Here is a 16,110-nt window from a genome sequence, read left to right on the forward strand (position 1 = left end):
GTATAATAACTAGCCTACTTTGTTTTTAATGTCAAAGTGGTTATATTTCGTTTCATTTCTTTATTGAGTTCATTTAGAAAAATGTTTAGAGCAATTTTTGTTTGTTAAATTAAAGTTTTAATTTTTTTATGTGACGACCCAGTGAGTTAACCGCATGAGTCTCTCAAACCAACTCTTGAATTGTCTTGCCTATATAAACTTTAATTTAACAAACAAAAAATTGCTCTGAACATTGTTCTAAATAAGGATAAAAAAGAAACGAAACGAAAAATAACTACTTTGACATTAAAAACAAAACTGAACTATTTTAATGGCTGCAACAATGTAAAAAGTAAAATAAATAAATAAAAAACACGGGCTCCAGCCGGACTCGGGCTGAGAATTTTGATAAGCTGTTGGTTTTTACAAAGGAAAATGACTAAAATAGTAACTCACAGTGACTTGGATAAGTAACTTTAATCTGATTACTGGTTTGGAAATAGTAACGCGTTAGATTACTCGTTACTGGAAAAAAGTAGTCAGATTAGAGTAACGCGTTACTATGTAACGCGTTACTGGCATCACTGCAACGGACTTTCGCCACAGTTCCAGCATCTGTTTGTAATGAAGGTGACGGGACTCTTCAGATTCTAGAGAGCATTTGATTGGACAGAAAATCTGATGAGACATTGAAGTGCAGAGTGATGTCATCAAAATTGTTGATTCTGTCACGTCTAACACAAAGGAAAATGGTGCGAGGACTCAAGTGCAGAAAAATTATAATTTATTATAAAATATAACAAACTCAAAACAAAACCCACGAGGGGGAAAAACACATAATAGAATAATAAAAATACAAACTTAAACAAACCAACAGAGATCACAGGGAACCAGGAGACATAGACAAGACATACAACGATCCAACCAGGACTGACAAACACAAGGAGCTTAAGAAGTGAAGAAATCAAGAGGGAACAGGTGGGACAAATGAAACCAATAACGAGATAATAAGGGGGGAGGGATCTAACAGAAACATGAGCACATGCTCAACATAACAAAACCCACATGTGCACACAAGACAGGACAGGCATGTGACAGATTCTCATTGGCAGAAGTGAGAGACTGTAAGTTTCGAATGCTTGTATCTTCTAAATGCGAATTATGTAAATAGTTTTGGCTTATAGATTAACAGTATGTTAAAAGCCATTTTAATTATCAAAATGTTTTTATTTTGAAAAACTTTTGATTATCATGGTGACTTTAAAGTTGCATGAAGGTCCTGCCTGTTGGATTGTACTTCCGCTAACAGAACACAATACATAGTGACGCCAAGTATACGAATGCTAATGATAGTTCCCTGTTTAAATCTTTACTTCATCTCTTTTCAGCTTTTTAAAGAGGTATAATACACTCATGTATTCATGGTGGATGTCAACATTTTGAGCCTCTACTACAGTAGGCTATGTGTAAGTATAGGCTATGTGGCCTAACATAATAATTTAAACTGCATTGAAGGTGGCAAAATGTTATAGCTCGAAACACTTTGGACCTATAAAGCAAAAATTATGGCACAGTTTTGTTTATCATTTTAAAAACAGCTCAAATGGTTATGATATTGTCTGAGTGCGCAGAAGTCTGCAACTTTCTTTCAATAGCTGCAGACCTTCAAACTTTGTGTTGTTTTCAGATTAGCTTAAAATCAGTGTGTAGAGAGCTTCATGGAATGGGTTTCCATAGATGAGCAGCTCATTGAAGCCTTACCAAGCATCCAAGTGCAATGCAAAGTGTGGGATGCAGTGGAGTAAAGCACACCACTGGACTCTAGAGCAGTAGAGACGTGTTCCCTGGAGTGACCAATCACGCTTCGGACGAGTCTGGGTTTGACGGTTGCAAGGAGAATGGTTATTGCCTGACTGCATTGTGCCACGTGTGAAGTTTGGTGGAGGGGGATTATGGTATGGGGTTGTTAAGAAACTGTTAATGCTTCACCATACCAAGACATTTTGGGGAATTTCATGCTCCCAACTTTGTGGGAACAGTTTAGGGATGGCCCCTACTTGTTCCACCATGACTGCGCTCCAGTGCACAAAGCGTCGGTCCATAAAGACATGGATAAGTGAGTTTTGTGTGGAGGAACTTGACTGGCCTGCACAGAGTCCTGACCTCAACCCGATAGATCACCTTTGGGATGAATTAGAGCGGAGACTGAGAGCCAGGCCTTCTCGTCTGAGAGAGGGGGGGGGGGGGGGGGGGGGAATGCTGTTTCATGCATACTGAGCTTTTTACACTCATAAAGACTTGGATTCCCATCCTAAACATAGGCAAAGTTTCAAAAACTAATGTTGGACGTTTGATGGAGTAAACAGTCTCTCAGGTGCAGATCCAGTCCTCCGTGAAGACTTATGTGGCACGCCGCGCTTCACTTTATTCCTATGGGTGACGTCGAGCGACTTCAACACTTCAGCACAGCATTCCGGGAAGGCAGCGCTGCATTTGAACCGATTTGAACGCAGAAATGACGGGAAGCTTCACAACATCGTTTCAGTCGCGTCTCAAAGTGGATTTACATGCCACTGCTGTCACAGGACTTCACCAAATCATACCAAAGAAGTGTGTTTTTGACAGAGCGGTCCCAGCGATAAAGGTTCGGTCCTGCTTTGGAAGCAGGCGGTGAGTAAATCAACTTCAAATGTCTCTGCTATTGGCTACCTTCGCATGAGTAAACATCAGTAAACGACACGATTGCGTGCTTCGTCATTCAAATCCGCTACTCCATTGCTGTTCTCTGTTGTATAACGTTACACTAGTCTGACGTGCATAACCGTTTTGTTTGCTACCTCTAAGGTCTAGTCGCATACAATAGTCCATAAACCGAATCATGTCCTCATAAAATGCGAGTAAAGACACACAAAGGCCCCTAAATACAGTACATACCACAGAGACGGACATCCTGCTGTTGCCATTTCTCCTGTTCAATTTATTTCAGCCTCAGATTTGATTGTGGATCATTATCTGTATTAGCTGAGATAGATGGGTTTCTCCACGCTTGAGGACGTCACCGCTTTGCGCGCTCGTCATTCTTTAGCTCCGCCCACTCGATACGCCTCCAGGCGCTCGGTTTTTTCCAGAAAGACTCGGTACAGCCTATATTTCTTTTATAAATATAATAAAACGTAAGACTTTTCGGAAATATGAAGGATGCAATACTACTCTATAGGTACTCAAGATTGACATGAGATTTACTGAAACTTAGTGTTTCACCCCCTTTAAACTCTACAGATTAAGAATGGGATGTCATTAAAGTTCATGTGCATGTAAAAGCGTTCCAAAACTTTTGGCAATATCTGTTAGAGGTAGCAAAGTAAAAGTATAGCCTATACTGATTCTCATTCATGGGGCATTTTTCTCTGAGGCAAGCGGGGCAGTGTCTCCTCAAAAAATTACATTTAAATTAGACGAGAATATTTTTTGTGCAAAAAAAAACCTAACGACTTATATAGTGATGGGCCAATTACAAAACAAAGCTTTGAACTGTTATGAATCAACGTATTAATTCATGATTCTGATCACGTGTCAAACTGCCAACCTGCTGAAATCACGTGACACTGGCGATCCGAATCATGAATGATACACTGATTCATTACGAAACTTTGTTTTGAAATCGGCCCCTATATAAGTTATTTCTTTTTGTGTTTCTTTTTTTGCGCACAAAAACTATTCTCGTGGCTTCATCAAATGATTATAGAGCCACTGTAGTGAGTTGGGCTTTGTATCGACGTCTTTAGTGCCTTTATGGGTCTTGAGAGAGAAAATGACATTGGTGTCAATGAAGGCCTTTCTGAGACATCGGATTTCAGCAAAAATATCTTCATTTGTGTTCTGAAGATGAACGGAGGTCTTACGGGTGTCAAACGACATGAGGGTGAGGAATTAATGATAGAAATTTCATTTTTTTGGGTGAACTAACCCTTTAAATGGACCTGAATTATATAAAATATACTGTTTAGATAGTTACTGCTTTTAGTTATTATTTTGGAATTAATGTAAAAATGCTTAAATCACTAAATTGGTGATATTAATGTTTTGTTTTAATAATAAACAAAACATTAATATTTTACCAGGAAAATATGACAACATTAAGTGCAACTGGGACATGACTTTACATTTGATTAATTACAAAAAATGTCTCACGGCTCCTCATTTCAGAACACGAACGCGCGCAGGTCACAGACCTACTACCTCTGGCGAGTCGCTGTTAATCGGACTATTCTTCTTTCTACCGCACGGTGTCGCTGTTTCTTCATTGTGAGGAACCGAGGATCAACAAGTGTGTACTGGGCACCGTGGGTGGCCAAGAGTTGCGTAATCAGAACTGCGTCTGGAATTGAATTTAATGTACATTTATGATGTGCATATGCTATTTCCGTTTCCACAGATTAAACTGATCATCCTGTAAAAAGAGTAAGGGGTTCATAACTCAATATGCAATGTACAACTTTCCACTTTCTTTAGCTGGAGAGTTCTAATTTAATGTAATGTGTTTCAGAAAAGATCTGTCAGTCTGCATGTCCAACCATATAATCCATGCTTTTATTTATTAATTTTTCTTTTTTGTGCTTCAGATGTATTGCACTGTGGTCTGCTGTTTTAGTGCAGTTCGGTATTTAGCGGAAATGTTCTGTTCTATACGATATTTAAATTGAATTCAAATGATTAATTTAGTGGTAATGAAAAAAATACATATCAATACGTATTACTTGCGTCCCAATAATTTTAGGGGTTGATATTTGCCAGAATTTCCCCAAAACTGTCCTCTTATTCTCCATCTACAAACTGACAAAAGGGTGTTAGTCAGGGGAAATTCTACTCTGCACTTTTAATAAGAACTTTACAAATACACTTTTTTTTAATTCAACAATTTGGCACCCGTGTTTTCTATTTGTATTTCTAAAAACGCTCTCTCCCAGAACAGCTGTCATCGCGTATAAATAAAACGTTTTCAAGTTTAATTTTTCAAAACGTTTTTAAAGTAGTCGAACGTAACCCTATAATTATGAATAACTCATAGATAAACGTACATAGGAATTCAATTGTGCTTGCACACAGGGCAATAAAGCGCTTTACTCATGCAGGCGCACAGAGAGAATGGCGAAGGACTGAACCCCCTTCCCATTGAATACAGGCAGAGCAGCAGAAAGACAGAAGGGCTGAGCTGCGACATTCAGTCACAGAGAGGCAGAGGTGTGAATGAGTTGGGCAGAAGAAGAAAGGGAGACTTGGAAAGTAATAGCAGGTTTTCTGTTTCATATTGGTTGAAAGTGGGAAAGAGATTACAACATATCCGGGAGAGAGAAAAGAAAGGGAGAGTATACCCTATAATTTCTTTTTTAGACGGGGTTGCCATACTTCTCCACCCGATTAAAGCAGTCTCTCTGAGGTATAGTGCACTTTGTGGATTTGTCTTTTTAAGAAAAGTCGCCTAATTACGCACGAGTCTTTCACACACTTTCAACATAGCATGTAGGAAACTCCATGATAGATTGCATATTGCATTGCAAAACTAGTCCTTTTTTAAGTGCAAAACGATTCTTTTCTGTTTAGTGCAGTTTCAGGGACACTGAGGACCAGGGGTTGCAATGCTAAGGATTTTGGTAGCGTGCGTCTCCATGGTGTCCATCACCGCGATGGTGGCTGGTGCTCGCGGTGGATACGGGATGAGTATGTTCGCGGCTCAGTCATCCCCACCGGACCCGTGTTACGACGAGAACGGCAACCCCAGACGCTGCATCCCCGACTTTGTGAACTCCGCGTTCGGGAAGGACGTGCGCGTCTCCAGCACCTGCGGCACTCCGGCGTCGCGGTACTGCGTGGCGACCGAGAAGGGCGAGGAAAGATCGAGGGACTGCAACATCTGTGACGCCACGGACCCCAAGAAGACCCATCCACCCGCGTATCTGACAGACCTCAACAACCCTCACAACCTCACCTGCTGGCAATCGGAGAACTACGTGCAATACCCCCAAAATGTGACTCTCACGCTGTCCCTGGGGAAGAAGTTCGAGGTGACCTATGTGAGCCTCCAGTTCTGCTCTCCTCGTCCTGAATCCATGGCCATCTTCAAGTCCATGGACTATGGGAAAAGCTGGGTGCCCTTCCAGTTCTACTCAACCCAGTGCAAGAAAATGTACAACAAGCCGAGTAAAGCTGCGATCACCAAGCAGAACGAGCAGGAGGCGATCTGCACGGACTCTCACACGGACATGCAGCCGCTAACAGGTGGGCTCATCGCCTTCAGCACGCTGGATGGCAGACCTTCCGCGCACGACTTCGACAACTCTCCCGTGCTGCAGGACTGGGTCACGGCCACCGATATCAAAGTGACCTTCAACCGGCTGCACACGTTTGGGGACGAGAACGAGGATGACTCGGAGCTCGCCAGGGACTCGTATTTTTACGCGGTGTCTGACCTGCAGGTCGGCGGTCGCTGCAAGTGTAACGGGCACGCGTCAAAGTGCGTAAAGGACCGGGAAGGGAACCTAGTGTGTGAGTGCAAGCACAACACGGCGGGGCCAGAGTGTGACAGGTGCAAGCCGTTCCACTACGACCGGCCGTGGCAACGCGCGACGGCCAGAGAGGCGAACGAATGTGTCGGTGAGTCCTTCCTGATCTACTTGAGTGCTGATGGTTCTTTCTTCAAAATGGGTTTCATCCATGATGGTATTTGCAAATGTGAAAATATATGAATCAATTGTTTTATTTTAATGTGTTTTTTTAATTGTGATCAACTTTGTTAAGCGTTTCCCTATAGTCCAAAGGGCTGAGACCACAAAATTAACCCAAACCTATCACTCAAGTTGTCACGCTGGTGTAGTTTGTGACAATTATGCTATATATATATATATTAATGTATCAAATTAAAAAACGCAATTTCATTAGTGACCTCAGATTTGTGGACCTCAGCAGAGATAGAAATCTCCAAATGTTTTAAAGATTGGAAGAAGAGTCCACAAACACACTCTCTCTCTCACACACACACACACGCACAAGCACACGCACAAGCACAAGCACACGCACACAAATGCAATCTAATGTAAACTAATTAGAGTTTAAAATTTACATAATGCTTTTTTACATTACGTTAGACAGACGGTTTGTTTGAATGAATTGTCAGCCTTCCGTTTCATTAATGCTTTTTTCTTGATGAAATGATCAACTTTCCAAAAGGTAATATCAAATAATCCAAATAAGCTTCATATCAGATTCATCTTCATTCATTTCAGGAACTCGATTTTTCCTGTAATCAACTAATATTTAATTTTTCTATCAGCTAACGGAATTTTACTAATTTAATAAAGAATGATTATGAATTGTATGAACTTTAATATCCGACCTGAAACAATGCACACTGCCTTATGAAATAGCTTGTTTTCAATGCACTAAATACACTGCATTCATTTGAATTAAAAGTATCTACATCAGTTTAGATTGCAACTTTTGATGTGAGAAGGATGGACCTTTCCTCATATATTTCATGTTATGAATACTGGTAAATAAATGTAATGTCCATGTTTCTACATTTAATCTTTTTTTCTAACAACAGTAATTTAATTAGATTTGAGAACTTTGATTAGATTTCCTTACGTTTATTTAAATGAAAATCATCTGATTGTTGCAACAAATTTAGCTTGAAATCTTTCATGTCCTACAGATAGAGTCCATAGTTGCATTGAATTCAATGGGTGGGTGGGTGTAACTGGGTTTGGAAGTGCCTTTCAACATCCATTCTGTGGAAGGAAACATTCTGGAGAGAGAGAAAAGGCTTGTCGTGTTATTGCGAGGCAGGTGTCATTATCAGATTGAAGGAAAGATTACATCAGTTTTGTTGTTTGCTTTGGCAAGTTGAAAGTAAACTGCTTGTTTCCAGATGAAAAGTTAGTTTCCCCAGTTAAGGAAGAAAATGATATCTATGAGCATTAGGATGTTATTGTGAAAGAACTTGGGCAGACCCAAGGATTCTTCTCATTTTCTCAATTTTAAAATAATGAGGGCTCCCTGCAGATGTTTTATCAACATCTGTGATTTTACATTTCAAGATAAGTTGCAGTTCTTTAGGTCTGTCACATTTACTGCCGTAAAAAGACTCTCTCTATTCCGTCCACGCCATGTTAAGCACGCCTCCATAACAAAATCATCAAGCTGTCAGCAAAAGGCTCTATTTGATGAGGTTGTTGTCACTTGGCAAAGTCAAAAAGTAAATTAAAAATGTGTGAATAGATATTAAACACTCCTGACAGATGGCCGTCACGCATATGCCAGCATTGTTGCGCAGCAGATTAATGTGTGTCAGTAGGCCTGTGGTTATATATAAAAGTTCGTTTCCCATGAATGGTGAATGAGGGCACCATCATGATATGAGAGATGACTGACAGAAGCTGTTTTCTCACTGTGTGCTTTTGCACGCGACAATGTAGAGCTGAACAGGAAGGCTTGGTGATGAAGCTGTAAATGAGATCTGTGACAGAATCCAAAAAATAAAAGACTGGACAAAAGTTGTCTCAAACTGTTTCAAAGAGATTGTCACATCTGGTATGAATTTACTTGCTTTGATTAAATGCTACCTAATTAAGAGTAAGTATTTCTGTCTGGATTCTTTCCATTCTCTTCGAGGAATGAGGTGGGCAAGGCAGGTATTTGTGGGAAATTAGGTGTAGCATTCACAGGATGATAGGAATGTTATCTAGATTGATACTTCCGCCATTGATGTATGTTCTGTACAATTATTGCCAAAACCTGCTAAGCAAAAATAAATTATCACATATCAGACAGAGAAAAAAACATGATTAAAAAAAGGTCATGTTGTAAAGTTAAATGTATTTATTTGATAATTAAATGTCAACTTTTGCATATAACTTTTAGATACAACTTTTAAAAATCTCACATTTGATATTTACAAACACTACTCTTGCTGTTTGAAAAAGCATGAAATATCTCCACATTACTTTAAGAATAAAGAATAGAATATGTAATAGAATTTTTGTCCATTTAGTTTCATGGCCACACATGATGGTAATTTTTTTTCTTAATGAGAGAACAGGAAGTCTATCATCAAACGCTGTGGTTAAAATTACAATGTCACTGTTATTGTCAATAAATTATATATATATGTTTTATTAATTGTCAAAGTTGTCAACAGCGATGCAAAATGATCATCACACAAAAAGAGTTTAAAATAGTTTTTTTGGATCTCAGAATCATCATTCAAATGCGTATGTTTAGATTTTTAAGGTAAGGAACTTCCAAAAAATTGCATGCATTTTTTCAAAAATGCATAATTATGCATACAAATGCTGTGACAGAAATCATTTGTTTACATGTTTGGTCAGACTAATCAAGATCATTTGTTTCAGATGGAAAATTCTGTAAGTATTGCACTTGCAATGAACTTGCAAACATTTAGATCTTACATACACAGGAGTCTTTGGTATGTGAACTTTGCATCTTTGTGAGATATGAGTAGTGAGTGATAAAACAAAATCTTATCATCAAGAAAATCTTTTGAAATATTGATCTGTGCAGTAGAATTAAGATCCCTCATAAAGATCATAACTTATGTTAAAAGGACTAAATGTGCCATTACATTTAAGGGGGTGATGATTTGAGCTTTTGATATAAAAGGTCATGGTAATATAAAAATCCTGTAAGTTTCAGAGCTGAAAACGTCCTTGTTAGTCAAAGAAGAGCTTTTACATACACCAAGCCCAAAAAATGATCGTGTGCTTCATCCTTTCGTCATCGTGTGACGAAACACGCCTCTAGAGAATCTACAGTATGTCTAATTCAGTCGCCCCGCCCACAGACTCATGGAGCTGCGAAGAAGATAGCAAGATATTGCGCTGCATAAGCTTCCTTCAGTTCCTGCTCATGTGGGGAAGTTAATCGTATGTTCGCTTAATTTCACTGCGGAATTGTCTCAGGTCGATGCTGGATTTGTAAATATTTGAGATGAAAACACAATGTTGTTTCTTCTATATTGAATCTGACAGGAATGGTGCAACACACTTATGTGAGTAAAACGTGTTTTTATATGTAATATGACATTATTTGACATTAGAAGGCACATGCACGTGTGTGTGTGTCTGTGCGCGGTTCACACTTATATAGACCGATCGTGCGGGCTATTTAAAATAAAATATTAAATATGAGAAATGGGTGGATGAAAAATAAATCACTGTTTGTTTGATAAAGACGTTTGCAAGCCCTGTGATTGAGAGAATCATTCCGGGGCCGCTTTCAAAACAATCCCTCCCTCATAAACTGAACTGAACAGGGGAGCTGAAGCTCATTAAATATGTAAATCTTCTCCGATCCTAGTCGTGGGCGTTTACTTCCAAGTCTCCAGTGCGTCACGCCCACCAAAACCCAGCGTTCAGGAGAGAGCCTCAAAACCAGTGTAGAAAATAGCCTATTACTTATTAGTTATGATGTTTTTGAATGTGAAATCCACACGGACGTCATTAGTTGACCTCAGACAACAGTATAAAAAAATCTATTTTAGAGCTACAGTATTCAATAGTAATAACAACTTTCTTGCTGACTGAAAGACTAAACCTTCCACACAAGATTTCACTAAAAACATTTGTAGACTTGGACACTAGTTGAGTAGTCCAAGTAAATTTTTACTGTGGATAAATATCTCTTCAGCAGGCAGGAGGTTTTCAATGGGCTGTGATTAAATCAATAGCAAATTATAATAGCAAACCCTCATCCAACACAAAGTTCAGTCAAAGACTTAAAAATAGATGTGAGGCATTTAGATTTATAAGTAAAACAGGAATTGCTCTATTAAATGTATGTGAGTAAATGTAGTTTACAAACGTTGTCTTTGACTAAACGTCCACATCAAGGGCGTAGGTTTGGTCTCAGGTTTGGTGGGGACATCCCACCAGGTTTGCCCAGATTATATAGTCTATTATTTATTACTGAGTATGGAAATGCAGCATAGTTTAGGAATGAATACGATTATTAATTTATGAGGCTTTTCGGCCCAATCCAGTACCATAATAATAATAAAACAAAATACTCTTTACTTGTCAAGTTCATAAATGATTTTCAAAACTGATTTGGAAAAAAACACAACATGCACACAAAATTACTTATTTTCAATATAAAAAATTATTGTGGACTGGATTTTTTTTTTTTACCTCTTATCACATTATTGAGCATGTCAAAGATTAGTAACAACTTTAGATTTGATGCATTGTTAGTTTTTGTACAGGATCAGTTTTTGTTTCTCCCTCATTTACTGTTCGTGGCTGTTTTTGCCCCATTGACTTCCATTATAACCACATTTTTTTATTGTAAAGCCATAATGCTACATAATCATGCACAATCACTTTTTATATTGAAAAGAAGTTATTTTGTGTGTAAGTTTTTTTTTTTTCCAAATCAGTTTTGAATCAGTTTTTGAAAATCATGTATGAACTTGGCATTTAAAGAGTGATAGTAGTGATAAGAGTGACAATTAAACAATGACAGCAGCTCAACAATACACATGGAATCAAGTAGGCCTATGCAAGCTTGCAACAGAACACATTTTATATTATTTTACATTTGATTATTTTATTTATTTCTAAAGAACTCTTTAGTAGTCTATATTGGTGCACTTTAAAGGGATGGCTCACCCAAAAATAAAAATTATGCCATCATTTACTCGCCCTCATGATGTTCCAAACCTGTTTCTTTGTTCTGCTGAACACAAAAGATATTTTGAAGAAAGTTTTTAACCAGGCTGATTTGGGGGCACCATTTACTTCCATGGTAGAAATTCAACATAACCGAAATGTATACAGGTTTGGAACAACTTGAGGGTGAGGAAATTGACAGATTTTTAATTTGTTGGTGCACTGTCTCTTTAAGCAGTCATTTTGAACCAGTAACCACTTTACTGACAAAAATGTTCTGAAATTCAAAAATGAAATTACATTTTCTTTATTAATTTACTATTATGACTATATTATTATGCAATTATTTGTCCCATTTTTATCTAAATATTTTTTAAATGTCAAACTTTATATGACAGGATTATTTATTATTAATATAGCCTAACGTTAGCTAAATGATAAAACTTAATAACATCAATTAGGCTATAATCTATTAATTAACCGGTCTAATGTCTAGAAAAATAAGTCTGCCAAGCTTTGATAATGTATGGAATAATATATTAATATATTATCCATTAAATGGCCTACCTAGAAGCACGGATGTGTCCGTCATCGCTGCTGCTTTCAGTCAGACAGTCTGAGACACTGAAATGCTTCTCTGCAAAGGTTGCAGTTTGTCTTAGGTTCATCGTAAGTTACTGGACAGACCCACTGATACCTTTTTTTTCTATTCAGTCCTATATCGGGGAATCCTCTTGCGTTTAAACGGTGGACGCGAGCTCGACATGTTTTTTAAAAAACGCGCAAGTTTACAGCGCATGTTCTCGAGACTCCGTCGCTATGGCAGCAGCAAAGCCGCTAAAACCCAATCTTGTACATTGCGTCCCAGTTTGATACGGCGGGACGCATCGTTTTGCTTGTAAATACGGGACCATATATAGCAGCACGAAGGAGTTTGCTAAAATATTGGTGGGGACAATTTTGCCATCTTAAAATGTTGATTGGGACTAGTACCTAGCGTCCCCCCCTAAACCTACGCCCATGGTCCACATAAGCGCGTTGACCCGTGGGTGGAAGCTGATTAAGCCAGACGTGCATCGCAGCCCCTGACACAGAGCAGACGGCTGGAATCGTCTTGCCATTGGATCCCTCTGCGTTGTTCCGCTGTGGTCCTCCGGATCATAGTGTTTTTGGCCTGCTGTGATGTGAGCAGACTAAAAGGAACCGCGAGCAGATTTCTGGGCTACCATGAAGAGCTGCTCGAGGTCTGCGGACCATCTGTGGGTTTCTCAGCGGTGCTGCCGGACCGTAAGTCTGATGAAAGAATTGTGCAAAAGAGTGATGTCATAAAACCTCTCGGGTCCCTCTGCAGAAAACAATGACTGCTACACTTTCAGTTCCTTGTGCGTTTAACCCTTAAACGCATACCTCGGGTCTTTACTGACCCCGGAAGACATTCACTACCCTCCGTCTCATTTATTTGTTAAAGTTAGACATCAACCTTCTATAGTATTCCTCAATCAATTCATTATTAACAATACAACAAGAAAATAGGATTAAAATATATTATTATAATTATATTACAATTATAAAAGAAGGTCTGTTTTCCCATTTATTTTTTAATTAATTTTTTTAAAATTGTATAGGGTCGCTAATGACCCGAGTTGTGTAATAGTGTAGGTATTTTTTTCTGTGCAACCCTAATTAAATCTTTGATGACTGAAAAAGTGTGATTCCCCTTTATTCCTCAAGGTGGCAGTGTCTGACACACAATGATGAAGTGACGTTTCACTCATAAGCTGCGTTTCCATTACAGATTTGCGAAATTCTTTTGCGATATTTCTTAAATGTCGATTAAAAACTATTGCAAAATGACAGCGTTTCCATAGCCGCAATTATGCAACCAAAACGCATTATTTTCCTCCCGTGATAGGTCATTCCAAAATGATGGCACTTGGTAGGTTTGTATATCCCATCCACCGCAAAAGCTATTATTTGTATTGGAAGGAGACGTGTGTGTTATCCAAGCATTAATGGCAAGGAAAGCCCCTTAGGCTACTTAAGCGGCACGGATATGAGGTGTGTGTGTGTCAGATCTGCTTCACGGTCTTCCTGATAATGTGGCATTTCTGTGTTTAGAATCCAGTATTCCTTTAATTCTCTTGTCTTTTATGAGTTTAATAAAGAAATCCGTCTCATCTTCTCTCCAAACAATTCGTCATCTGTAAAGAATGATCGGCTTTTATGCGCCAGGTTGACGCATATAGAGAAGAGCGAAATGTTGGAATTTGCAATAATTCGTTCCCTGAGTCCACAAATAAAAGTAGACAGATTATGTCTTGAATTTATCTGTATAGCTAAAAATGACAGAGAATTGTGAGTTGTTTCCGCTGTCTTAAAGGAAGAAGGAAAAAAAAAAAAAACGTTGGCGCCTTTAACGGCCGTGGGTTAAAGAAAACATAGCCTAACTACGAAACTAAATAGGCTACGTTTAGGCCTAAACATTAGCCTGTAATATTATTATTTTAATTTATATTTTGATTATGAAAAGTAAGCAGAATGAGTAAGCTATAAGATTCGCAATATGTCTGAGACTTGAGGGGTCACACATGATTTTGACCACTTCGAGTTTTATTTTCTAGAAAGATTTTCTTAAAAAAATTATTTAGTTTAGTATAAATTGTATTTTTATTTTGATCAATGTTTCATCAATTAATTGTCATATTAAATAAGAAGCAAACCAAGATCGTCTGGAATGGATTGATGTGCGTAACTGGGCTGTTCCTCTGCCTTTGAGTAAGGCTGAAACTGTAGCGTCTTTCTGTTTTTATACATTTCTTGAATATATGTCTTAGTTACAGTAGGCCTATATATTATATTATTTGTGGCTGCACCGGGGTCCGTCATTACCAGGATAAAGTTACGCCACTGTCCTTATTTGGAGAAAATATGTCTTTTTAACTACATAAGATCTCGTTATTACGACACAATTGAGTGAAAAAAATAATATATAGGCCCTATGTTGCAGCGATGCGTCCCCGTACCAGGTGACCTATAAATGCGGGAAAAACGTTTCCATTGCAGTTTTGCGAAAATGTCCTTTTCGAATTGCTTGAAAAACCACCTCATGAGAGTGTAAAAACTTTTTTTGCAATATATGGGAGTTTTTGCAAAATTGATGCATTTCCATTGGGCGTATTTTCAATTCGCAATTTCAATTTGCGTAATTTGAAGAGTAATGGAAACGCGTCAATAGTCACCGCAGGCAGAAAACAAAAGAATAGGAAGAATCTTCAGCAAAACTTTAAATGGCTCAGACGTTTACAGCAGAGCAAGAACTGAACAATCAAATATTACTGCCACTCTCACTTGATGATGGATCTGGTGAAGAAGCTATTAGAGATCAAAATATTGATTTTGAAGATGTTGAAAATGATAGTTTTGAGAATATGTTTGAGATGTTGAATGTGATTCAGATGCTGAATGTACTGGGGAAAGAGGACAGTGATGACGGTGGAAAACATCTGCTCAAACTGAACCCTTACAAGCTCCAAAAGGTTACAAAATATGCTTTATTTAATTCTTCTGTAAGTGTTACTTTAATATCAGGAAGGTTTTATATTATCATGACAGGTAGAGATCCATCTGTATTAGAAATACGGGTCGCTAAAGACCCGAATTTGTAATAATGATTGGCGAAAAATTCATCCTTTAAAAGCTAAATGTATACCTAAATGCAATGTAAATAGCTTTGGATAAAATTGTCTACCAAATGCATAAATATAAATAATGCAGCCCATCCTGCTTTAAAATCTGAAATCTTCCAAAATCCCGCTACTCATTACTATGCACACATTCAAAAAATCTCCTGATTGGGACAGATTTTGTCTTGTTTGTGGATGGAGAAATTGGTTAGGACCTGGTGTTACCAATGCACCTCAAGAACATCAGTAGTCATTTGTTAAAAACAGGAAATTAAATTGTTAAAATCTCATAAAACTACCTTTGTGGGATCCTTTTTTCTAAGTGAAAAGCCACAAAAAAAGAAAACATACAGAGAAAAAAAGGAGAACTAGAGAGAGGAGTGACTTAGCTAATCAGAAGCAGGTGGGCAGCTGGTCAGTCCTTTAGAGCTGCTTCTGACCCTGAATGCATGAAAACTCACACATCTCCTGATACCCCTTTGGTCAATTCTCAAGATGACTGTGGGACATTTTCATCAGGGCAGGAAACACAAAATCTGTAGTGTATTAAGATTGACCATTGCTACTCCTTAAAAAGACTTGGTTGGTTGTTGAAACAACCTTGTAAAACAACCTTGCTTGGTTGTTGTGGATGGTTGCCAAGGTGTTGCTATGTGGTTGAAAAGGGTCCTTAAAGGTTGTTGTGGATGGTTGCCAATGTGTTGCTATGTGGTTGAAAAGGGTTCTAAAAGGTTGTTGTGGATGGTTGCCAAGGTGTTGCTATGTAG

The 16,110-nt window shown here is 38.3% G+C and overlaps 1 protein-coding gene across 3 annotated transcripts in view; it reads left to right on the plus strand.

Annotated features, from left to right (window-relative positions):
• The first annotated feature begins 5,062 nt into the window (after window positions 1–5,062).
• The window catches only part of ntn1b (netrin 1b), an 80,642-nt gene continuing 69,594 nt past the window's right edge, over window positions 5,063–16,110 (plus strand). Inside the window, exons 1-2 of one of the 3 annotated variants that reach the window (XM_067459061.1) lie at window positions 5,063–5,416; window positions 5,586–6,630. In XM_067459061.1, the coding sequence (XP_067315162.1) occupies window positions 5,616–6,630 (1,015 nt within the window). In that variant the 5' untranslated portion in view covers window positions 5,063–5,416; window positions 5,586–5,615. Of the gene's footprint in view, window positions 6,631–16,110 lie in introns of all 3 variants that reach the window. The other 2 variants (XM_067459053.1, XM_067459045.1) reach the window with 2 other exon arrangements.

Source organism: Pseudorasbora parva, chromosome 2 (assembly GCF_024679245.1).
Source record: "Pseudorasbora parva isolate DD20220531a chromosome 2, ASM2467924v1, whole genome shotgun sequence".
NCBI classification, from domain to species: Eukaryota; Metazoa; Chordata; class Actinopteri; order Cypriniformes; family Gobionidae; genus Pseudorasbora; species Pseudorasbora parva.